General features: G+C 43.7%; 1 protein-coding gene across 10 annotated transcripts in view; it reads right to left on the reverse strand.

The window, feature by feature from the left end:
- ITPR1 (inositol 1,4,5-trisphosphate receptor type 1) overlaps positions 1–25,384 on the reverse strand; it is a 327,850-nt gene that overhangs the window by 202,661 nt on the left and 99,805 nt on the right. For all 10 annotated transcript variants that reach the window (XM_067043583.1, XM_067043582.1, XM_067043578.1 and 7 more), the window contains exon 5: positions 6,821–6,936. In XM_067043583.1, the coding sequence (XP_066899684.1) occupies positions 6,821–6,936 (116 nt within the window). The remainder of the gene's footprint in view (positions 1–6,820; positions 6,937–25,384) is intronic.

Below are 25,384 nucleotides of genomic sequence, written 5' to 3' on the forward strand. Positions count from 1 at the left end.
CCCCTCCATAAACACCTTCCCATCCCTTCCTCCCACCTCTTTGCTCCCTATTTTCACGCCTGAGCTGTACCCTCTCCAAAGAGCTCTACAGTACCCACAGGTTCTGCAGGGAGTTTAAAAAAGAAAAAACACACTGGACTGAATCCACCCGGAAGGCAGGTTTATACTTTGCAGAGAGCCATTTATTCTTTCTGCTAAGCAGTTCCCAGCTAATAAGGACAGGAAAGTTGAGAAAGCAAAAAAAAAAATGTCAAAGGGAGGGAAAAAAAATCAAGGAATTCGGTAAAAAACCCAACATTTTCCAACAAACAAACACAAATTTTCTCTGCTCGAAACACCGCATCAAAGGGATTCACCTTGAGAAAATTGTAAAGTAGTGTTTCTTGAACTTAAATGATATAAGGGCTCCTGTTTAAGAGGGGAAATTCTCATGGACATTCCTCTTACTCTCAAGAATCTCCAGTGGCTTCAATCTAAGAAATATTAATCTAAAATATTAAGTTCCTACCTACGCTCAGACTAAGTACGCAAGTGGTAATCCAGTGGTCACTGGCGTATCTATAAGGAAATGTCAGATTAGTCACCAAGAAGGCACATATTTCATAGTTAAGACTAATTAAACACCAGCAGCTCTAAATTAAAGGTCATCCGTCTACAAACATACAAAAGATAAAAGTAGGACAGAAAATACATAGCTGGAGAATAAATATCTAAGAATATCGAATATCACATCTGAAAACTCCATTAAAAGGTTTAATGATGGCCAAGCCTACATATAACTACTAAACAAACATCCCATGCATTAAGCTTATGGACCATTCTAAGAATTCACTTTCCTGTAAGCACTCTTTGATTAAGGAGAAAACTCTCCCACTCACTTCACCTTTTACTAAGTGTACAAATACTATATATGTGTTCATTTGAGTTCACAAATCAGTCTTTAGATAACTCCTCCACGAAACCAAATTTGTTCCCTTCCCCCAGTTTTACTGATATAACTGACATATAATTTGGCTTTCAGAAAGGAAAATCCATCATGATTTTTAGTTCAAAAGGTTGATAAAAACGAAGTAAAACTAACACATTTTAAATCAACTATATTCCAATAAAAATTAATTTAAAAAAATAAAATTTGTTAAAAGTACAGTACAGACAATACCTGGGCCCACAGACCAAGGCTGCTTTCACCCTTGAAAAAATTAGATCTGGTCTCTTAAATCCCTCAAGTATATTCTAAAGAGGAGCCCACACTGTAAGAAAGTGAATCTGTATAACCTTTCTGAAGAATAATCCAGCAACATCTACCAAAAAGTTTTTCAACGGGCATAACTTTGATTTAGCAATCCCATTTCCAGGAGTTTCTCTAAGAAGATAATCTGGCATGTGCACAAGGCCATAACCATCATTTATTTTGGGGCGGAATGGCAAAAACTGTCAGAATCCTGAATACCTCCCCCCCCATAGGGATTGGCTGTCTAAAATTACAGTACTGCTATACCATGGAGTAATCAATACTGCTATACCATGGAGTAATCAATACTGCTATACCATGGAATACTGCTATACCATGGAGTAATCAATACTGCTATACTGTGGAGTAATCAATACTGCTATACCGTGGAGTAATCAATACTGCTATACCATGGAGTAATCAATACTGCTATACCATGGAGTAATCAAGTAGCCATTAAAAATACAGAGCTACCTATTTATTCATGACACATTAAGTAGGAAAAAAGGCAGGTGAAAGAAAGAGAAGTGAGGGACTTCCCTGGCGGCCCAGTGGTTAAGACTCCACGCTTCCAATGCAAGGGGCATGGGTTCAAACCCTGGCCAGGGAACTAAGATCTCACATGCCACGCGGCAACGCCAAAAAAAAAAAAAAAAAAAAAAAGGGAAGAAAGTGAGATGGCTTGTCCCCATTAATACTTTAAAATATAGAGATAAAGGAATAAGATAGGGGATGGGAGACTGGGGCACACACCAAGATTATCTTTGAGGATTAAGGTTTAGAGATCTTTTTTTTTTTTTTCCTTTTCGTACTCATGTGTACTTTGGAGCTCACTTCCTACAATACACACTTCAGAAACACCTTCATCGTACCTCTGTGGCAAGCAGCCTAGATTTTTAAAAAGCCATCTCAAATGTGTTATCTTTTCAATATTTAAAGATCCCAATAATTTAAGTACCTGTTGCTCTTTGCCCTTACACAATGGGTTGCAGACAGTTCTGAATTTCTAAGGGAGAAATCACGCTCTATGCTATGGTCTCTACCACCATGAATCACCAGAGACATTAAGACGCTCCCTAAGCAACATCAAGGTCAACCCCATCACAGCCACCTGTTATTTAATTTCAGAAATGGAAAAACCATTATTAAATTACTACAGAGACGTCACTGGAACAGTGGGGAACCTTATTTATTTAAGGTCAACAAGCTCTGAAGTATCTGAACATAAATATTAAGGCTTCTGAAAACAAGCAAGGCAGGACCCAGGCTTCAGATGACAGTAAAGACTCCTCACTCCTCTGGTTCCTCCTAGCTTGTAGAAGCTACGGCTTAAGGTAATGGACCACTTCTCAGAACCAAAACAACGTAGGTGCTGTTTCAAGGTAACAGGTAAAAATGCTGTCAGGAAACGGTAGTGGAGGGCTGTAGGACAAATGATGTGATTGGAGTTAGAATCCAGTTATTCTCTCAGAACGAACAGACACACATAGCAACCCGCCACTAGATGTCACTGTCCTTCAGGGAGTCGGTGGCATGTTGCTTATCCTAGTCAAAAGGAAGTCAACTGGTCTAGACGACTAATTCCTTAAATGGCATTAATTTAAAATAATCTGACCTTTGATTGGGGTGTTCCACAGTAGCTGACCAAAATAAAAATGAAAACCCACTGGAGACTGGCCGTCCGCCCCCAAAGGCAAGTGGCTGCCCAAAATACAACATTGTAATGACGACACTAGAACATGTGTATGACTTTCAGACACAAGAGGGGGAAAAAAAGGTCCAGCCAAGCAGGAAAGCAGGAATTGAACAAAGTTAACAGCCAAGACCTGCAAGTCACGTCACTGATCCTGAATCAGGAGACAGTGCTGGTTTCCTTTTAAAATTTATTTTAAACAGAAACAGCATGAAAGAGAGAATTTATTGTTTATTTTAGTAAGGAGTTCAAAGTTCTTGGTCACCTTTAGGATCGCCTTTTTTCCAACTCTGTAGTTTTTTCATGGTTCACGTGTGGGAAGGGGCGGGAAAAGGAACTGCTGATGAAACAACACACGTATCACAGGGCTGCGAAGAGTTGGCCAGAGAACGCCATTCTGCTGAGCCACTCCGGTGTTGGTGTTGAGTGTTATGTTTTAAACTTCAAAGGGAAGTAGCTGCCAACATTTTTTTTAGATTGAGAGATGACACATCAAAGCAGGGATTTTAGCTTCTCTTGAAGAAGCAGAAAAAGTGACGGCAGTTCCTGGCCCACCCTCCCACGCAGCAATGGCAGGGGAGCGGAGCTGCCCCCCAGACCCGCACACAGGCACACGCCCCTTAGCAACCCAGCCCACCAAGGCCTCCTGGTTCCAACTGGCTTCCTGCTTGGCCACGAGGAATCTGAATTTACAACTCCAGCTGCACAAAGCGTAGGAGAAGAAAGGGTTTGAGATGGACTAAGACTACCTCAGTGGACAGAATCAATTTCATCCGAGAAAAGGGGCCGCAGGACTGCTAAGGCCACACTCCTTCCACCAAGATAAACCCACAGGCGTACGTGCTAAATGGCTCTGCCAGGAGACGTGCAGATTTGAGCAACCTTTCCTACCCATTCAACTCGATTCCCATGCTCCCAGTACAGACTTCGGGGGCGTCCTGGATCCTCACAGTGATTGGGGAAGGAGAGGATCGCTACCCATACTCCATGGACAAGAGCCAGGGATGCTGGAGGCCCTGAAATGTACAGCACAGCCCCGTGCAAGGAAGAAGCATCGTTCCTCCCACACAATTTGGTATTCCAGTGGACAGTCACATGGCTTAAAAAGCTGCAATTCCTGAGCCAAACCCCTAACTCCACTTTACACATGAACACAAAGCATGGATCTGCATGGTTCAATGAATAATATTATTAACACCTTTTCCAGAAATGGGAGCGTTATTTAATAAAGAGAAGCGTGCACCTTGCATTCTTAGTAACACTACCAAGCGCAGCTGACCATTTTGGAACACCACATTATGGAAAAACATGCCTTGTGGGTCACCAGGACTATAGACCTACATCGGCCAGTGTTCAGCTGCCTCATTCACAAGGTCTATACAAATAGGTAAAAGCATTTATTTCCTTATGTCCTCTAGAGTGACTGTGCCTGAGCATTAACTTAATAAAGTATACAATTATAAAATTTATTATTTTCCCTTTATTTTACCTTTATAATTCAGTTTCAAAGCTTTGGTATCTTGGGAGATTATATTATTTACAGGTTTTATTTCCTGTTTATACAGTTACATAATATTTGCTATTCAGAGGGAGCAACAGGTCTGCTGAGGTTGAGAAAATCTGCCCTAAAACCATTAAAATAACGAGGCAATCCCCAAAGCCTTCAAACCAATCTCTTTGCTTCTGTCGTTTTCTTTTTCTCTCCTACCCTCTTACGCCCACAGATGCCTCACTCTGAGGCTTACCTGTCACCTCCTCTTCCTCCAGAAAGCCCTCCCTGACTACCATATCACCCATCCTTATACTCAAGTGGATGTGACTGCCCCTTCTAGGTGCTCCCACAGCCTCGGTGGTTTGCCCTATAATAGAACTTGCTACAGTCGTGTCACTACCTCTTTATTCTTAATTAGCTATTAAGCTCCCAGAGGGTTACGACGCTGTCACAGTTTTATCACCATCACCTAGCACAGTGCTCACTCATTCATTCAAGAACTCTTTCTTGAGCACCTACTATGTGCCAGACACCATTACAATGCACTGGGGATACAGTGGTGAGCAAGACAGGCACTGCTCCTCATCTTGTGGTGTCGTCATTCTACCGAGTGACAGATGATAATTAAGGGAACTTTTACATATAACCGCAGACTTTGATCAGTGCAGAGAAAGATATAAACAGGGTCCTATGACGGCGGAAAGCAAGCAAGACATGGCTTAGATAAGGAGATGGGGAGAGACCTCACTGAGATGACTTAAACTGAGAGATGAAGGAGGCAGAGGTCGTGGCTTAGGCAAAGTCAGGAGAAGACTGCTCTCAACGGGACAAATTGCAAGTGCTAAGGTCGTGAGACTGTTAGGAGTCTGTGGTGCTCAAAAAAAAAAAAAACGAAAGGACACCGAGCAAGTCTAGCTGGTTCAGAAGCCTCGGCGGGAAAGCAGGGTCCAGCTGGCACCAAGTCTGCATTTCATTTTAAGGGCCACGTGTGCTTGTGTGTCTTCCCACTGGAGGATCAGCTCAAGGAGGTTAGAAACCTGGTCTTCTCATCAGGCCTGAAGCCCCTCACCCCTGTCTGATACAGTATGTGCTGAATAAAGGAGTCCCTTCCATGGGCCCTACCTATCCAGTGCAGCTGGCTGTGATTTTGCCATTTATTAGTCACAAAGAGAGCAAGCGTGAGCCCCAAGCGCTCACAGACACCCTACATCCCCGGCTATCATCACTAAGTCTCAAGAGCTTTTTTTTTTTTTTTAATTAAGTTAGTAAATATTTGAGTGCCTACCATATGCTGCAGGCAAGAGGGATACAGCAACGAGCAAACCTGACACAAATTTCTGCCTTTTGAGTAGTTTACATTCTAGTGGGGGTAGAGAGCTGATAAATAAATTAGAAAGATCATGATAAGTGACGTGGAGAAAAATGAAGCAGAACAGGGGATGGGGAACGGACTGCAATTTCCATACCACACTGGATCTATGTCACGTCTTCCTTCTCCACATCTCAAAGCAGTTCCACGCAGATTAGCCTCACAGAAGAATTATATTGTCTCGACACTCGAAGAATTATATCATCATTTGACAGATGGAAAAACAGGCTCAGAGAGGCTCAAAAAATTTGCTTACGGTCACAAAGCACATCAGCAGTAGAGTGAGCATCTCTTTCATATGCCAAGGAACAGACAAGATAAATACGATGATAAAAGCTAAAATTTTCTGAGCACTTATCACATGCCAGGCATTGTTCAGCGCTTTTTATGTTTCATTTCATGTAATCCTCACAACAACCTCTTGATGTGGATATTATTGTCATTCCCATTTTACAGGTGAGGTAACAGAGGCACAAAATAGCTAAGTAACTCACCCAAGATGTCCAGTTAGCGAGTGGCGAAGCTAGCATTCTAATCTAGGCAGTTCCTCCTGAGCTTGTGCGCATACCCAGTACCGTACCCAAAGCCACCCCAGAAAGGGAATGGCTGAGAAAAAAGAAACTCTCAAGACATCTCAGGATGACTACGGCCTGCCTTTCCTTAGGGTCAGCCCCCTTTGAGCCCTTTATCAAAGACCGTGTGAAAGCTGGTGTCCAGAGCTAGAGCAAAACTGGTGTTTACATTCTAGTGGGGGCAGAGAGCTGATAAATAAATTAGAAAGATCATGATAAGTGATGTGGAGAAAAATAAAGCAGAACGGGGGGATGGGGAATGGATTGCAATTTCCATACCACGCTGGATATATGTCACGTCTTTCTTCTCCACATCTCAAAGACGCAGCACACAGAAGAATGATATCATAGCTCTGGTGTCCAGAGCTATGAGCAAAACTCATCTTTCCGACCCACTCCACTCTGACACAACCCACACGGCCGCTCGTGAGACCTCGCCATGGAGCTCCATCCCAATACGTACGTGTAGTTTGTTAAGCAGTACTGCGTCTGTCGTGCTGTTGGCTCCTGGCTTGGCAGCTTTCCAGAACTGCTTCTGGGCCGAGTAGCGATTCATGGGACATAGTTTAAAGAGGCAATCTGGGAGGGAAACAAACAAGTAAAAACTGTTACTGAGGAAGCATATACACTCAACCTGTGAAAAAAACTTTCCCCTTTTATTTGTATAAGGCATTATAAATTACATGAACGTGTAAATGGTTAAGTTACAAGGCCCTTTTACAAACCTCTCCTTTGACCTTTAATTCTCACCACCATTACAGGAGGTTAGAAATGAGGAAAATGAAACTTCTAGAAAGTAAGTCAAATGTCCATTGTCACACAGCCAGTCAGAAGCAGAGCTGGGACTCAGAATCCAAAGTCAGAGCTCTCAATGCTGCCCCAGAGTTATCTCCTTTCCTTTACGGCGGACACATTTAAGGGCAGCAGTCTCTCACTGTACGCAATAGTACATACAAACATTCCTGGATATAAATCCAACTCACTTGCAGTGCGACTACATTTAAAAAAAAACAAAAACAAAAACAGAAGCTTATTTGGAGGCACCTCCTTGGGCAATGGTCTCTTGAGTGTTGTTTACCAGATGATTCTCTGGGGAGCAGGAAGAAAATAAACGAACTTGCAGGGACATTGTGTCTTCTCCCTCTCTCTCAATGTATAGAGATGTGCTTTTGTTTAGGAATGCCTGGGGTCATGACTTTTTACCTTGTTTTATGCAGGAGAACTAACTCACAAAATGGACTAGTGGCTTCAAAAGACGTCTGCAATGAAATCACAACACCAAAGAGAGGAGTCATGCAAACCCCACAAACAAGAAGAAGGAAAAATAATGATGATCTAACCAGATGTGAAAAAAAAGTCACCCAGATATTAAAAACTGTTTTAAAAAACACTTAAAATGTTGTCTCTAATGATGAACGTTGCCCTTAAAGCACTCATGTGCCTTAAGATATTAATCATAATATGCTAATCATGATTAAGAGGACACATTACTGTTTAATCTTAATCTTTTTCATCAACATATATTTTCCTGCTTGCTTTTATAATGTATACAATCTATTAGTACAGTGACACATGTATATAACTTTTAAACACACACACAGACACACACACACAGAGTTTAGGGGTATTTTTGTCAAAAATTTTTGATAGGGATATGCCATGGAAAAAGTTTACAAATAACCTCTCTAAAAAAACTAATACTAGAATTGATACTCACTCTGAAAATTTTACCTTTTGACATACAGGATTTTCAAATGGTATTTGTAGAGTAAAATGAATAAATTTGGAATGAACAGCCAGATGTGGAAAAACTGCACCCCGAAAAGCAGATCAGAGCAAGTTTGTATAAACAACTTAATCTACTAACTGTACACTTATTCTTATCTGTTCGCTGAGACATTCCCTGAAAGGACACTGAACAGCTAAATACTGTCTTGTCTTAGCCAAACAACTATCTCAAAGTAAAAAATATTCATTCACTGTCAAGGACACAGATACTAAGTCTTTCCTCTAATTCAGATCACCCTTTCTTCTCGCTGGAATCAATGAACTTTTACTAAGTACAGTGCACACAAATACTTGACACTGTTCAGAAAATAAGTTTGAATCAATTAACTGTAGAAAGAAAAGGTACTTTCCCATTTCTATAACCTCCTTCTTCACTAAATATTTCTCCCTAGTCACAAGCAGCTACCAGACAAATATAAGATCACCGATATCCATCTTTATCGAGAATATAATCCATCTACTGAAAGTAATTGTCAGCGCACATGACAGACGCTACCCAGGTCTTTAGAGAACAAAGGACATGGCAGGAAACTGGTTTAAAAGATAGGGCTGCTCTCTCCATCTCTAATGAAACTCAGAGGTCATTGTTATTTACTGTATCAGTGGCAACTTCATGACATCACTGAAAGACACAGTTTTTCGACCGCTTTGATCTATGTGAACTCTCCATTCACCCTGAGAAAAATCACACAACACCACGAGACTACCAGCCAGTGTTAAACGTCCTATCTTTGACACAAGACAGAAGGTGGCATTTGCACAGGACCAGGGTGACTTCCTTGATAATCACAAGACTGAATACCAAAAAACCATTCAAAACCCTTAAGTCACTGGTATTAATATCTGATACACAACTTTTTATGGATTAAATGAGGTTAATCATTTCAATTTTCGTCAATGAGAAGACATTGAGAGAAACTATTATTTTTCCTTCCAACACAATTCATATGGTGATGGCTAACTGGTATGCTAATATTACCATCCCACCCCATCCCACCCATAATTCGACTCAAGGTGATTTGAGGATCCGGCTGGATCTATGACGCCAAGGGATTAACACGCAATGGAAAGTACCATTTTACAGCGGTCGATGGTATTGTCAGTGGGTATAACCCACTTAACAAACCAATGGACTGCAAAGAGGCTCAAATTTCAGATCGCTTTCCATTCACCTAAGATGAGAGTGTGAACTGGAGCACTGTCAATCCAACCAAAGCCTTGCTGTAACTTCCACACCCGCTATTTTTCTTGGGCAAAACAGAGCATTGTACTGGATTAAGCATTTTTACAACCAACTGTCTATGTAAATATGAGATGCTAACATACTAGTAACAGAACCAAATTAGCCTTGCTGATTTTGTCCTGTCTTCCCAGTTGCTTAGCAACTGATTCAAAGTGAAAATTAGATTAAGCAATTCAAATATGATGTTAAAGTAACCTTCTGAAATTTTGCACTTCAGCGGCTCTATATTGCCCTTTGCTATTTGGATGGCACAGCAGGGCAAAGTTAAAGTTCTGCTGGATCCCAATACTGTGCTAAGTAGAGAAATGCACAAACACAGGGAATCCGGTGGAAGAATTGTACCGATTTGGGGGAAGTATGTATGTGTGTATATATATATGTGCATGTACACACACACACTGTGCTTTGATTTTGCCCCAAAGAAATGCCACAAAGATCTCTTATGTGACAAGTGATTTTTCAAGGCTTTTAAAAAATAAACTAAATTAAGCTTTCAAAAAATTCCTTGGGAATATTCCTAAGCTTTAGCAGATGCCACACTGGCCTAGCAAAGGAGAAGTAAGCGGAATGGAGGGGCTTGGGTTAAGTGTTAAAGGGCACGTGGGCTGGAAACAGGCCATGGCTGATCCTCCGTGGTTTAAAGAGCATTCCAGGGACTTCCTTGGTGGTGCAGTGGTTAAGAATCCGCCTGCTAATGCAGGGGACATGGGTTCGTGCCCCGGTCCGGGAGGATCCCACGTGCCGTGGAGCGACTAAGCCCGTGCGCCACAACTACTGAGCCTGCGCTCTAGAGCCCATGAAATACAACTACTGAGCCCGTGCGCCTAGAGCCCGTGCTCCGCAACAAGAGAAGCCACCGCAATGAGAAGCCCGCGCACCGCAACGAAGAGTAGCCCCCGCTCGCCGCAACTGAAGAAAGCCGGCGCACAGCAACGAAGAACCAACACAACCAAAAATAAATAAATAATTTTTTTTTTTAAAAAGAAAAGACAGGAGCAAGAGGAGCCACAGGTGTGCTTGGAGCCCACCTTAATGGGGTCCCCAGTGGGGTGAGAAAGCAAGAAGCCGACATCAGAGGGAGCCACACATCAGGGACTCAGTGAGAGAATAAAGTCTGCCAGAAGAACGGCCGAAACCCCCCATCTCCTTGCTGTCCTCCACATCCTTAGAACTTTGAACTCTAGCATGTAAAGTGCCTGACGGTAGGCACTTGTGTCTGTTCTGTACACTCTGGCAACCCAGGGGCTAGGAGTAGTGTAGCAGCACAAAGATGGTGGTTGTATTAAGGATTTAAACGTGGTGAAATCCCTAGGTCTCCAGAAGCGACATCAGGTTTGTCCTCCTAAGTCACTTCCAGCTTTGAGCCTCCAGCAGTCTATTCATGAATCCAATAACTACTTATTAAAGAGCCTACTATGTGCTGGGCACAGTACAGGGGGCTGACACTGTAACAGTGAACCCAATGCACGGGTTTCTTAGAATAACCCTAGTGACAGCGAAAAACTAGTCAAATACACAACTTGAAGTATACAGCAAGTTAAAGGACTATGGAGACGAGAATTATCTATCAGCCCAATACGGCTGGTGTGGAGGAGTAGCACTTTATACGGGGTCATCAGCGAAAGGCATGTCCACGGCTTCTGAGCGGAGAGCTACAGGGTGACAAGGAGCCTGGCTTTGATAACAATGTAGAGGCAACGCCTTCCGGGCAGAGGCAACAGCAAGTGCAAAGGCTTCGAGTTGGAAGGAAATCTTCAGGAGGTTAAAAATGAGCAAAGAAGGGCTGGAGGGTAGCGGACGGAGGGAGAGTTGCGGTGACGTGTCTAGAGAAGCAAGCAGGGGCCACATCACGCAGGGTTGCGTGGGCCACGGGGAGGCATTGCTTGTCCTTGTGGGAAGCTACCAAAGGGCTTTAAACAAAGAAGAACCTGGGTTTTTTTGTTTCTACAGGAGCTTTCTTCTCGGTGATGGCATCTCCTAAGAAAGGGAAGGCTGGGAGGGGGTGGATTTAGAGGCGAATAGGAGAAATCAAGAATCTTCTCTTGGCTTTGCTTGCTTTGAGATGCGTACGAAACAACCGAGCTGAAATGTTCAGTGGGCCACTGCTCAACGAGCAGGTTGAAAACACAGGCGAGTCAGTAATTTAAGGGGTTAGAGGCAGCAGCAGCAGAAGAATGGGGGTCCTGGAGAAGAGAGCTGAGGAAATCAGTGCGACAGATGCAATGCAGCCACTCCTCTCGGCTAGGGACAGCTAACCAAACCTAGAGAATATGTTAATTGAGCCTTACAAAAGCTTGAACTTCATTCACAGTTTTCAGAGGGTAGAATAAAGACCTTTCCTCTCCTTTTCCCCTCCCCCAACAAAAAAACTCCAACGCAATGAAAATTACAAACAACAAAATGCAACTTCATCCTCTGAGAAACTCAAATCCTTCTTTGGGAATAAATGAAGACGGAAAGAAGGATGGAGAGGTGGAACTTGAGAGATGGAGGGAGCTATCTACAGTGAGGGTACCAGTGAGAAGCAAGGTTATTGGCCCTGTGGAACCCTGGAAAGAAAGGCTCAGGACCCCATGATGACAGTGTGCAGGACATCACTGCCCAACCCGGATCAGGGACAAAGGGCCCGTGGGCTGAGGTCCAGGAGTGATGGGTCATTCCCTCCACCTGCCACAGGGAAGCATGATGAGGCTTGGAGAGGGAGAGAACACTAGTAAATGCTACAAAACAGCTAGGCAAATAAGGACAAATGAGATTATGAAGAACTCCAGCGAAAAGCTGTGTACTATTGATAACATGTAGTATGTGTTTAGCTCAATGGTGAACAATATTTACACAGTCATAAAAATCTAAGACTAACTATTCATTTAGCCCAAAAAAGTAATACAACTTTAATGGGAGGATGGAGCGGGAGCAGGAAAGTGTCGGAAGCCACCGTCATGTACACTAACAGGAAGTGAACAGGTGATATCTAAGATAAATTCATCTACAGATATGCAGAGACACACATCATCTAGAAATACCGTGGTAAATACCAGAATAAAATGTTTTCAACTGTTACCTCAAAAAAGCGGGAAAGCGTGAGGTGTCAGACGTAAGACCACAATTTTTATTCTGCATTTTACCAATATTAGACTTTTTTAAGTTCAATGCACATGACATAAAATTAACCATTTTCAAATGAACAATTCTGTGGCATTTAGTACATTCCCCATGTTGTACAACCACCACCTTTATCTTCCAAAACATCTTCTTCACTCCCAAGAGTAAACCCTTTATCTATGAAGCAGTTCCCCCTCCAACCCATGTATCAATGAAAATCTTTAACTTTTGCGGTACGCGGGCCTCTCACCGCCGTGGCCTCTCCCGTTGCGGAGCACAGGCTCCGGACGCGCAGGCTCAGCGGCCACGGCTCACGGGCCCAGCCGCTCCGTGGCACGTGGGATCCTCCCGGACCGGGGCACGAACCCGCGTCCCCCGCATCGGCAGGCGGATTCTCAACCACTGCGCCACCACGGAAGCCCAAAATCTTTAACTTTTAAAAATGACCTTTTTATACTAAATCGCTGTTCAATATCATAGTGAGCTATCACTTTACACTACAGGGTGACACAAGGCAACAAGCTGGATAATGACAAGGATCAGCGGGGGTGCAGAAACCTTGCTGCACTATCGTTCAGTGTGGCTACAAAGGAATGCGCACATAACCTCTAACATGTAACTCAGCAACTCTCTGCTGGGCAAACATCCCAAAGAAACCTCTCCCAGGCCGCCAGATCTCGCACTTCCACACGCAGAAGGGTGCTCTAGGAAAAAGGGCGGTGAGAAGGCACACCTGCTCTTGGGCACACTGGCCTGGAAGCAACATTAACCTCGCGCTCACGAACCATCAGCGATAACCAGTCACGTGATCCCCCCCACCCCCACGATGCCAGGAGCTAAGAAACGCCCTTCGGTCGAGTGCCCAGGAAGAAGACATGAGTGTGCTGTGGACCTAAGCAACCCCTGCTGCAGTCTGTCCTCCAGGTTGCCAAGCACCCATCCACACTGGCTGATGTGGTGGCAGTGAACTAGGCAAACACAGTCCCTCATCACGCAGAATTTGAGCTCTTCTAACCCACCTCACTGATCAGAGACGAACCGTCAACAGGCTATCTTTTTTTTTTTAATGCTTCATTCAGTGACCATATATAAATGCAATTTTATATAGGGAGAAATCAAGAGTAGATTTACATGAGCTCAAATATGAAAAATGTAAGCGTTGACCGTACATATCTCGGCTTCTTTTGAAAAAGAGGCAACAGAATAAAAATTTCAGAAGGAGCAGACAATATGATTAAGAAAGAGAAAGGGGAGTGTTAATTCTCCACCAAGGGAGCTAAGATCTCAAAGAAGCAATGAAAGGGGAAAGCAAAATTGTTGGATTTTAAGGACTTTGCCAACTCAAACTTACTCGACAAACAATTTCACGAGGGTAGAGCTTATCTGCCTTCTGTATCACCCTGTCCCTGGTGCTTTCAGTAAATACGGGATCAGTGAACGAGTGCTCAGTGAGTGGGTACTCTAGGTGGAAAAATGCTCGTCAAGGGCAGTTCACAAAAGGAAAACCTACTCCGATTTCCAACAAAAGCCTTCCATAAACAAGTAATTAAGTCCAGTTCAGTAAGAGGAAACCAGTACATCACACTGTTGTGTCTGGTGCATGCAAATCACATCTCCCAAGCCAGGACAGAAGCCCTTTGAAGTCCAGTGACATTTTCCAGTAGGGACTGCCAAGTCAACCTTCCATTACCTGTCTACAGAAAACACAGACATTGTTCCTGAGAGACAAAGGACAACAAGGTACTTTTTTCCCATTAAGGTGACCAGGTGCTTTTTCTGAGTAGAAAAGTCAGGCTGAGGACCCCCAAGGTGGCTCTCCTGAACCTTTATCATCTTACCTGGCTGCAGGACCATCCTTCGCAAACTAATTAAAAACTAGAAATGTACGGAGAAACTTCCCCTTTTGACCTACTTTACCTTGGCCAATTCGATTTTTATTTACCTTTTTGAATACAGATCAGAGAAGTAAAAACTTAGTTGGGAAGGCAAGGACTCTTCCCATTTTGGAAGATAAAAGGGACCAGGAGTTCCTTCTAGAGGCAGCCCCCAAACAGGTATCTATCTGCCTTCGCTTGGACAGTTGTGGAGCCTCTGCCCTGGACTCTGCACCTGGACAGATGGATACAAAGTCCCAGGGCCAGTTCAAGACTGCTCGTGGGTGCAGTGCCGGATGTGTCCACGGGAAATGTCCAGAGCCTGCCTCACCCAGCTCCTGAGTCTGCTTCCCTGCTGACTCTGCGAGCGACCGATAGTTTTCAACAGTTTCCTCTTGGCTTAGGCGAGTCAGTTTCTGCTGTTTGCAGCCAAAAGTCCGAGCTGACCCACAGAGTAACAAAGATGCCCAAAACAATACGAGACAAGGAATCTGGAAACCCGTGTTCCAGCCCTGGCTCCACCACTCACTAGCCAAGAAGCCACAGCCAGGTTACTAGAGCTCTCTGTGTCCACACATCTTCCCTGGAAAACAGATGACCCTCAAGGTACCCCAGAGCCCTAAGACCTGAGGATGTTTGTGGAAGCTTAGAGCACGTCAGAGAAGTCACAGAAAACCCAAATGTGGAAGCGCTGAGGTGTACACGGATCTGCCATCTGGAAGAATTGGTTTAAACCTCAGCTCTATTCTATGTTGTATGATCTTGGGGAAGATTCTCTCTTCTCTGTAGGTTTTCATTTCTTGCCTAGAAAAGGGCAATAACCACAGTGGGTAACTCACAAATTAACCTAAAAGATTAACTACTTCACTTGAAGCACTTAGTACAGATTCTGGCACAGAGTAAACGAATATTAGCCACTAAGACAGAATGGATAAACGAATTGCATCTTCATGCTCCACTCTGATGCTGCACGGCTACAGCATAACACCACATGTTATGTGCTGTTACACATAACAACATGGATGCATTCCACAAACATTGTTTTTGTAAATTTATTTATTTATTTTTGGCTGCATGGCGTCTTCATTGCTGCACGCGGGCTTTATCTAGTTGCGGCAAGAGGGGGCTACTCTTCGTTGTGGTGCACGGGCTTCTCATTGCGGTGGTTTCTCTTGCGGAGCATGAGCTCTAGGCACGTGGGCTTCAGTAGTTGTGGCTCGCAGGCTCAGTAGCTGTGGCACGCGGGCTCTAGAGCGCAGGCTCAGTAGCTGTGGCGCACGGGCTTAGTTGCTCCGTGGCATGTGGGATCCTCCCAGACCAGGGCTCGAACCCGCGTCCGCTGCATTGGCAGGTGGATTCTTAACCACTGTGCCACCAGGGAAGTCCCCACAAACGCTATTTTGAGTGAAAGAAACCAAGGCAAAAAGAGTCCATTTATACTGAACGAATCCATTCACGTGACATTCAAGAACAGGCAAAACTTTGCTAGAGCCACAGTCAGAAGAGCAGTTATCTTTGGGGGTGGTATTTCCTGAAAAGGGGCACTTTCTGGCGTGATGGAAATGTTCTCCTAGCTCAATCTGGGTGGGAGTCATGTGGGTATAAGTGTATTTAAAACGTCATCAAGCAGTGCTCAAATTTAAGGTTTGTGCATCTTTGTGTGAGTGCGTGTGTGTGTGTGTGTGTGTGTAATACCTTAAAGAAAGGAAAAACTGAAATAGTACTTGTTCTCACAAAAAGGAGGATGATCTTGCTGATAACAGAAAAACAAATTTCCCCTTCATGTAAAAGGTTAACAATAGTGTCTGACTTCTGTGGCTGCGAAAACACACCTTGTTTTTTCAGGGTTTGGGTTGGGCGCTTGCTGGTTCATAATGGAGAGGAGGAGGGGCGAAAGAGACATGACATCACTGTCTCCCCAAAGGGCAGCTGTTATTTGTTCACCGCAGGACACTGGGCAATGAGCATTCCCTGGCACCAAGCCCGATGCCCGGAGGGATTCTCACCGAGTCCCTTTTCCCCATTGATTGATTCCCTGTTCTATCCAAACACTTTTAAAGCGTTAACAGGCAGCGGTTTTAAATCTGTAATGAAATGCCATGTTGTCTGACATTTGCTGCAAAATAACTGGGGAGAAAGAGATGGGAGGATATAGATGACTTGAGATTGGCCATGAGCTGCTAACAGTCAAGGTGCGTATTGATAACATGGAGGTTCGTTATACTATTACTCTCTCAATTTGTATATGTGCTTAAATTTTTGTATAGTAACAGATATTTCAATATCTTCGAAATCATCTATTAATTTGTTTTCAAATGCGAAATTTTTATAAAAATCAATCAAATGTTCACAAAGTTCAAAAAAGGACTATTTTTAAAAGAGGAAGAAAGGAAGAAAGGGAGGGAGGGGAGGAGGGGGAAAAAGGAAGAAAGGAAGGAAGAAGGAAGGAAGGGAGGGAGGGACAAAGGGAGGGAAAGAAGGAAAGAAAAGGAGGAAAAGGAGGGAGAAAAGCATGTTATTTATATCATCTGGTCCAATTTGCCAATCTACCTGAAAACCAATATACTCTAGAAAGGAGTAAACAGCTGGATGGACTTGTCAAATAAATACAACAGTCACAAAAAATTGAGATAGGATGCCCAGCTCTGTGTTAGATATACGAAGAGTAAACAAAATCGTGGACTTCAGGTTAAAAATCTTGCTGTGTAGAACTCTACATACTCAGTACCCCTCAAGGCAAATCAAATCTCACAGTGCACAGCCCTGGCTATTTCAAACACTAAAGCTCATGTGAACCTCTGAGGATATGTCACATCTTCTACAAAAGGGCATTCAGAAGGTCTGGAACATGTGGTCTGAAAAGACTTACATGAGCTATTGGGTTGCTTATCCCAAGATCCTCCTGGGAAAATACTTTTGCCATCAGAAATGCCCATTACACGAAAGAAACGTACACAGTTTCTCCTGAATTTGATTTCTCCTTCATTCAACAAACATTTCTTGAGCACATGTGTGCTGGAGACACAGTGTCAGTAGAACCTGGGCCCTGAGAGTCCTCAGGGAGACAGAGGGGCCAACGGGTAGCTCCAAGGTTTTTGGAGCAGAACATCTAAGCCAGCGCAGGGAGACATGGGAGAGGCAGTGTCAGAGGCCTTCTCAGCTTAGCTTAACAGCATCTACTGCTCAAGCCAGTGGGCGGGACAGGAAAAGGGATGGACGATACGGAAAGAAAGAGAAGCTGGAGAAACCTGTTGCATTCTATGCTGCACATCCCGCTTTTCTGTGAAGTGCACCAGACCTTCTGATACGGCCCATGGTCTAGAAGAGAAAGGCTAATACTGCCAGCCTGCTGGCCCTCCTCTCACCCCTACCTAGGCAGGGTGGGGGCAGGGGCATGGAGGAGGGCATCACCCTTTGACCCCACGAGTGCCCTTCCCTCCCATGTTCTCCACATGGTGTTCCAGGCAACCTTGGCCAAGTGAGCAAAGCTGTCATTGCTGGTTTGTATTCACATCTCCATGGAGAGGCAAGAAGGCAAGTGGACAAAAACGACCAAAGGAAGACGCAGCCCCGACTGTCTTGCTCTGTTCGTTTGTTTCCTGGTCTCCGCTGAAGACCTAGTGACCCAACTCTGGGTCCTTCAGTGCTTCCAACCCAGGATTCCCCAACCAGCCCCTTTCATACAGGATGGGGGCCACTCCCTATACGTATTTTTGATTTTTCTGGCATACTAAGCATACCCACAGTGAACAGATTACTTCCAAAGGGACCCTTTCACCAACCCTAATTCTGCGAAAAGGAACTGAGTAAACAAATCAGGAGTCACTCAAAGGTGTCATATATTTACCCTAAATAAAAAGAAAAGTCATTTTCTTAATTTATTTCATGACTTAGGTTTCCCTTACTTAAATTTGATTTCTAATCCTAGCAAACACAGTCTACCATCAAACAGCCTTTACAAGTCAAAATATCTCTCAAGAAAAATGATGGTCAAGATTTTTCTCTCCTCCAGAACACGTATCTGAAAGACACGGTACATTCCCACCCAAAACAGTGGCTTATTAGAGTAGCAACTCTCCAGGAAGGCACCTCAAGAATGACCCCTTGGGCTTCCCTGGTGGCGCAGTGGTTGAGAATCCGCCTGCCGATGCAGGGGACGCGGGCTCGTGCCCTGGTCCGGGAAGATCCCACATGCCGCGGAGCAACTAAGCCCGTGAGCCATGGCCGCTGAGCCTGCGTGTCCGGAGCCTGTGCTCCACAACGGGAGAGGCCACAACAGTGAGAGGCCCGCATACCGCAAAAAAAAAAAAAAAAGAATGACCCCTTGCTTCAAAATTATTATAACAGGGTTTCTCAGCAGAGGCCCGACGCCGTGGGCATCATCTATAATTCTACCTTGGGGGGTTGGGTGCGGTCCTGTGCATTGCAGGAAGCCTGGCGGCATCCGTGGCCTCTACATCTCAGGGGTCAGTAGCACCCAGGTGCTACAGTCAAAAATGCCCCCCACTGAGGACCTCAGGATTAAGCCTTCCTTCCCATTCTTCTCATGAATCAATGTCCTAAAGTTACCAAAATTGACAAAATGGACTGATAAAGACAACAGTAGGGGGTGAAGAGGGAAGCATTGCAGACCCTTCTGTACTACCTCTCAAAACCATATTTTTTGTTTGCTGTATTTGCAACTGTACTTTATGGCTCCAGCTCTCGATCCGAAACTGACTCCCCTGCCTAAAACCCTTCACGGCTGTGATTCTCAGCCCTGGCTAATACTACTAGGCTCTGGCCCCTCCCCAGGAGTTTCTAACTCATTGGAGGTCGGGTGTGAGCAATTTTCCCTCCCAAACTCCCCAGGACATTTCATCTGAGAACCACTCCATCAGGATTTCACATCACAGCAGTTGAGCTCAAATTCAGAAGTACAAATATCATAGTTGCCAGGGGATTTTATCAATACAAATGAATACAAATGCCTGAGTGGAGGGTCAGGGCCTATGAATTGCCAGTTTTTTTAAATAAATAAATTTGTTTGTCTGTGTATTTATTTTTGGCTGCGTTGGGTCTTCGCTGCTGTGCACAGGCTTTCTCTAGTTGCGGCGAGCGGGGGCTACCCTTCGTTGCGGTGCACAGGCTTCTCATTGCCGTGGCTTCTCTTGCTGCGGAGCACAGGCTCTAGGTGCACGGGCTTCACTAGCTGTGACTCGCAGGCTCAGTAGTTGTGGCGCACGGGCTTAGGTGCTCCGCAGCATGTGGGATCCTCCCGGACCTGGGCTCGAACCCATATCCCCTGCATTGGCAGGCGGATTCTTAATCACTGGGCCACCAGGGAAGTCCAGAATTGCCATTTTTAACAAGTTCTCCAGGTGATGTTTCTTTTCTTTTTTTATTGCGGTATTGTTAATTTACAATGTGTGTTAGTTTCAAGTGTACAGCATAGTGATTCAGTTATACATATATATATATTCTTTCCCAGAGTCTTTTCCTTTATAGGTTATTACAAGATGTTCCCTGTGCTATACAGTAGGACCTTGTTGTTTACCTATTTTATATATAGTAGTGAGTATCTGCTAATCCCAAACTCCTAGCTTATCCCTTCCCCTCCCTTCCCCTTTGGTAACCGTAAGTTTGTTTTCTATGTTTGTGAGTCTATTTCTGTTTTGTAAATAAGTTCATTTGTCTCATTTTTTTAGACTCCACATATAAGTGATATCATATGATATCTGTCTTTCTCTGTCTGACTTACTTCCATAAAAAAGCATGAAGTACTGCCATTTGCAGCAAACATGGATGGACCTAGAGATGATCCCAGTAAGTGAAGTAAGTCAGGTGATTCTAATGTGAATTGTCCCCAACCGCACTCAGAGAAACACTAACCTGCAGAATAAATGAATTCTAAGGAAGGGACTTCTCAAACTTGAATATGTAGACCAATCATCTGAGGACTTTTTTTTTTTTTTTGTGGTATGCAGGCCTCCCACTGCTGTGGCCTCTCCCGTTGCGGAGCACAGGCTCCGGACACGCAGGCTCAGCGGCCATGGCTCACGGGCCCAGCCGCTCCGCGGCATGTGGGATCCTCCCGGACCGGGGCACGAACCCGTGTCCCCTGCATCAGCAGGCGGACTCCCAACCCCTGCGCCCCCAGGGAAGTCCTCATCTGAGGATCTTGTTAACAGGAAGGCACTGATTCAGCAGGTCTGGAGACAGGTCTGAGAAACTGCATTCCTAACAAAGTCTCAGGTCTTCTGGAAGTTGCTGGCCTGGGCAACCACTCTGAGCAGCAACGTTCTGCGAAACTGAAGCCACTGCCAGCCACTTGGATTCCCCAGTCCTGTCCGACATACATGCCTCAAAGAGCTTAGCAAGCAAAGCGTTCAGATGCCTCAGATGACATCATGGTTCACAGAACTGCAGCTGGGGGTGCACGGGCTTCCCACCTTCCCACCCACCTCTGCAGTTTCATTTCTTTAAAATGCTCCGCCACCAACACCCCGCCCCCACCATTTCAAAGCACTTAACAGTTCTCACAAACATGTGCCATATGTCACTCTTCTGTGTTTTCACCAAGCTGTTCTCTCCGCCTGAAATTGTATTCACAGCTCCCCACCTTGACCAGCACCCCCGGGCCACTCTTCATCTCTCCCATGCTTTCAGCTCACCCCAAAGGCCAGCTCCCTAGAGAAGGCCTCCCTGTTCCCCATCCTCCGTGACTCTGCTACGATGCAGACTCCGCCAGGAGGCCAAACAGTGCCTTTCTCCCTTATGATCTACATAATAGGTACGTGGACCACGAAGGCCTCATCGATTCAGTGGGAAAAATTACCTCCTCTGCCCGGATTTAAAAAAAAAAAAACAACAAAAAACAGCAAGACGTTGACTAGCCTAAATTGCAAACAGTGCCAATTCAGAAATTTCAACGATCCAAACCCTTATCATGATCAAAGCTGCCAATGTTATTTGAAGCCAGGTTTCCACTCCCCACTCCCTTCTGACATACACCTCCATCCTCTTCACCGCACCCCCAGCCCGCCTACTTCGCTTTCAGATCCAGGGATATGGGAAGAGACGAGAGACAGGAGAGCAGCAAAGTCCTTCCTTGGCTAGCTTCACACTCTAGCTCCGCATGACAGATACTTAGAGCTGCTTCATTCACAAGCACTCTTTCTTACATTTTTATTTGCAACTAACTGGAAACTTACAGAAAAGTCGCAAGAGTAATAATACGAAGACTACTCTTTACCCAAACTCACCTGTTGTTAGCATTTTGCCCATTTGCTTTACCATTCATGCTCTCTCTGTATGTACACATATAATACATCACACTTCATATGTATGGTACATACATGTGACATAATTTCCTGAACCACTTGGGAGTAAGTTGCATACGTTATTGCCCTTTCTATTTACTTCAGTGCCCATATCCTAAGAACAAGGATATTCTCTAACAGGACGATGGTGCAGTTATCAACTTCAGTAAATTTAACATCGATCCTATACTTCTGTCTCAAATTTTATGGTCCAGATTTTCATTTTGTCATGGGATCCAATAATGTCCCGTCTAGCACTTTCTGATCCAGTCCAGGATCCAGTTTAGGAGCAGGGATTGCATTTAGTTGTGATATGACTACAGCTGTTACTCATCTTTTATGATCATGACATTTTTTAAAAACACAGTCTATTTTTAAAAAACAGAACACTCCTCTTTAGGGGTTTGTCTGATGTTTCCTCAAGGTTTGACTCCAGCTGCAATACTACGTAAGGGATGCTGTGTGCTTCTTGGGGCATCACATCTGGAGGGATACGGCAGCCATCTGCTCTAGTTGGCACGTTAATAGCCATCTTGGAGGTGAGCCTACCACTGCTAGATGTCCTCCTCTGCATTCCCTCTTCAGGGGGAAAAGCATCTGTTCTGGCAGTCACAACCCCTCCTCAGCCCATGAAGGTCCAATCCATCAACCCTAGGTTCTTCTCCATGAGGCGCCCTTCCTGGCTAAGAAAAGCCCCATACCACCTCACCTACACCCATGGCCCTTATGTGCCCAGTGGAAAAATCACACATTCTTTGCCTGAGGAAATGGACGCCAATGTAGCAGAAATGCTATTTTACTTTGCTGTCAACAGAGCTAGACAACCTCTTTCATCCCCATATATTCCCTGGTTGGAATCAGACAGCCTCATCCCTCCCCCAGCAGAGGAGATACATACCCAGCTCTCCAAGTAATCCAGTAACTTTTTTCAGTTAATGCTTTTATAAAGACTCTGATCCCTCAACAGGAATGCACCATCCTTTGTGTCCTGGTGCCTCAGCAGAGACTTCTGACTTCATCCTACCTGACCTCCCTCCCACCTTCCACCTCCACAACTCTGCCAATGCCTGCAAACAGAAGTCTACGGTCTTATTCATTCCTGTGTTCCAAACAGCCTAGCAAACACATAAGCCTTCCCTAACTGTTGCTGAGCTATAATGTACCTCCCACCTAGAACACATCCTCAGACATATTTGAAAACTGTCATCTGAAAAATGGGTCTTGCCTTATTTCCGTCTCCTTTACTTCTTTTTTTTCACTTGTTTAGTCAAAAGTTGATGCTTTATTATTTTAGTTAATGTTTCTGTTTTCTTTTCATATGTTTTGTTACCCGTAAGCTTGAAATTTTTAACATGTACCCTTTTTTATTGATCTATCATTTACATCCAACAAAATTCACACTTTTAAAGTATACAGTTCAACAGGTTTTTTTAAAAAAATTCAGAGTTGGTATAACTATCACCACTATCTAATTCCAGAACACCCGCATCTTCCCCAAAAGAAACCCTGTACCTAGTAGCAGTCACTGCCTGTTCTCCTCTCCCCTCAGGACCTAGCGGCTTCTAATCTACTTTCTGTCTCTATGAATTCTGGACATTTAACATAAATGGAATCATAAAATACATGGTCTTTTATAACTGGCTTCTTTCACTTAGCATGTTTGGAAGGTTGATCCATGTTGTGGCAGGTATCAGTACTTCATTCCTTTTTATGGTTGAATAATAGTCCATTTTGTGGATATACCACATTTGGTTTATCCATTAATCAGTTGATGGACATTTGAGTTATTCCTACTTTTTAGCTATTATGAAAAATGCTGCTAGAAACATTCACATACAAGTTTTTACGCAGATGTGTTTTTAATTCTCTTGGGCATGTACCTAGGAGTGGAATTGCTGGTAATATGGTAACTATATTCAACCTTTTGAGGAATTACCAAACTATTTTACAAAATGGTTGCATGATTTTACAATCTCAGCCATATGAGGGTCCCAATTTCTCCACGTCCTCACCAACACTTATTACTGTCCACCTTTCTGACTCTAGTCATACTAGTGGTTTCTCATTGTGGTTTCCATTTGCATTTCTCTAACGACTGATGATAATGAACATTTTTCATGTGCCAATTGGCCGTTTGTATATTGCCTTTAGAGAAATGTCTATTCAAATCCTTTACCCATTTTCAAACTGGAATTGTTGTGTAGTTCTAAGAGTTTTTGTGTGTGTGTGTGTGTGTGTGTGTGTGTGTGTGTGTGGAATTCTACAAGTTCCTAGACACTAGTCCTTAAGAGAAAAATGATTTGCAAATATTTTCTCCCTTTCTGTGAGTTGTCTCTTTACTTTCTTATTGAAAAGAAAGATATTGTCCTTTGAAGGTTTTAAGTTTCAAGAAGTCCAATTTATCTATTTTTTGTTTTGTTGCTTATGCTTTTGGTGTCATATCAAGTAACTACTGCCTAATCCAAGTTCATGAAGATTTACACCTATGTTTTCTTCTAGAAGATTTATATTTTAGCTCTTATCTTTAGATCTCTGATCCACTTTGTGTTAATTTTTGTGTATGGTGTGAGGTAGGGGTCCAACTTCATTCTTGTGCATCTGGAAATCCAGTTGTCCCAGAACCAGTTGCTGCAAAGACCATTTTCCCCTTTTAATTGTCTTGGTACCTATGTTGAAAATCAATTGACTATAAATCATGGGTTTCCTTCCCCTTTACTTCTAAGAGGCAATTAATTGTCCACCCAACACTTCCCACACTCAACTATCAGCAACAAAAGGAAAAAAAAAAAAGTCTATTTATTTAAAAAAAAAAGTTCTAGACACTCACCAAGAAAGCCTACAAATATAAATAAAGACATTTCAAAATGTAAAATTAGTATTATTTCTCTCAAAGTTAAACAAACATATATACAAGAACAAAAACCACCATCTATACTGCACTCGAGTATGTAAGAATGTGTGGTGATGCAACTGGGTCGGAAAACCCAACTTCTCAAATACAGGAAGAAGACAGAAGGTCTTCAGAATGGGTCCTGTTGACATATAAGGCAGTGTGAGATTACTTTCCAAGGCTACTTTTCTTTACTGTCAATAACTTTTTAAACAATGGATATGACCACATACTTGGAAAAGTTAGCTTTGACGAAGTTCTCTTCCAGGAATAAAGTCAACTTGTAATACTGAATGAATTTCTCTAAAGACCGCAAAATTATGACGTGGTTTCATGAGCTGTACCACCCAACCAAGAAATTAAGTGGGACTCTTACTTCTCCATTCCTGTGTTGTGATGGCTACTGAGGTTCTGTTGAACTCACATTTGAGAACCAAATAAGTCTTAGAGGGACAGCCATAGAAATTAGCTTTTATGACACAATCTTGACCTTCTTCCAAGGAATGTGTCTACCACCATTAACTTTAAATTCTCAGAATACCAACCTTCACACCATAATCTCCACATTACAATTTCTAAGCAGCCCACAGACTATCATTTTACGCAGAAGACACATAAACATTCACATATATTTGACAAATGCCAGGAAAGTGTTCTCAATTTAGAAGGCAAAAATTAAAGCTATTTAAACCCTTCTCAAAAAAACACAAAACAGGAAGGTCGGTAGAGACAGCCTTCTTTCTGAGCTCCAGCCTGTCAAAGAGCCCATCTGCATGTTCCCCAGCAAGGGCACCCAACAAGACCCAAGGTTGCCTTCTCCTTAGAAACA

This window comes from Kogia breviceps, chromosome 10 (assembly GCF_026419965.1).
Source record: "Kogia breviceps isolate mKogBre1 chromosome 10, mKogBre1 haplotype 1, whole genome shotgun sequence".
Lineage (NCBI taxonomy): Eukaryota > Metazoa > Chordata > Mammalia > Artiodactyla > Physeteridae > Kogia > Kogia breviceps.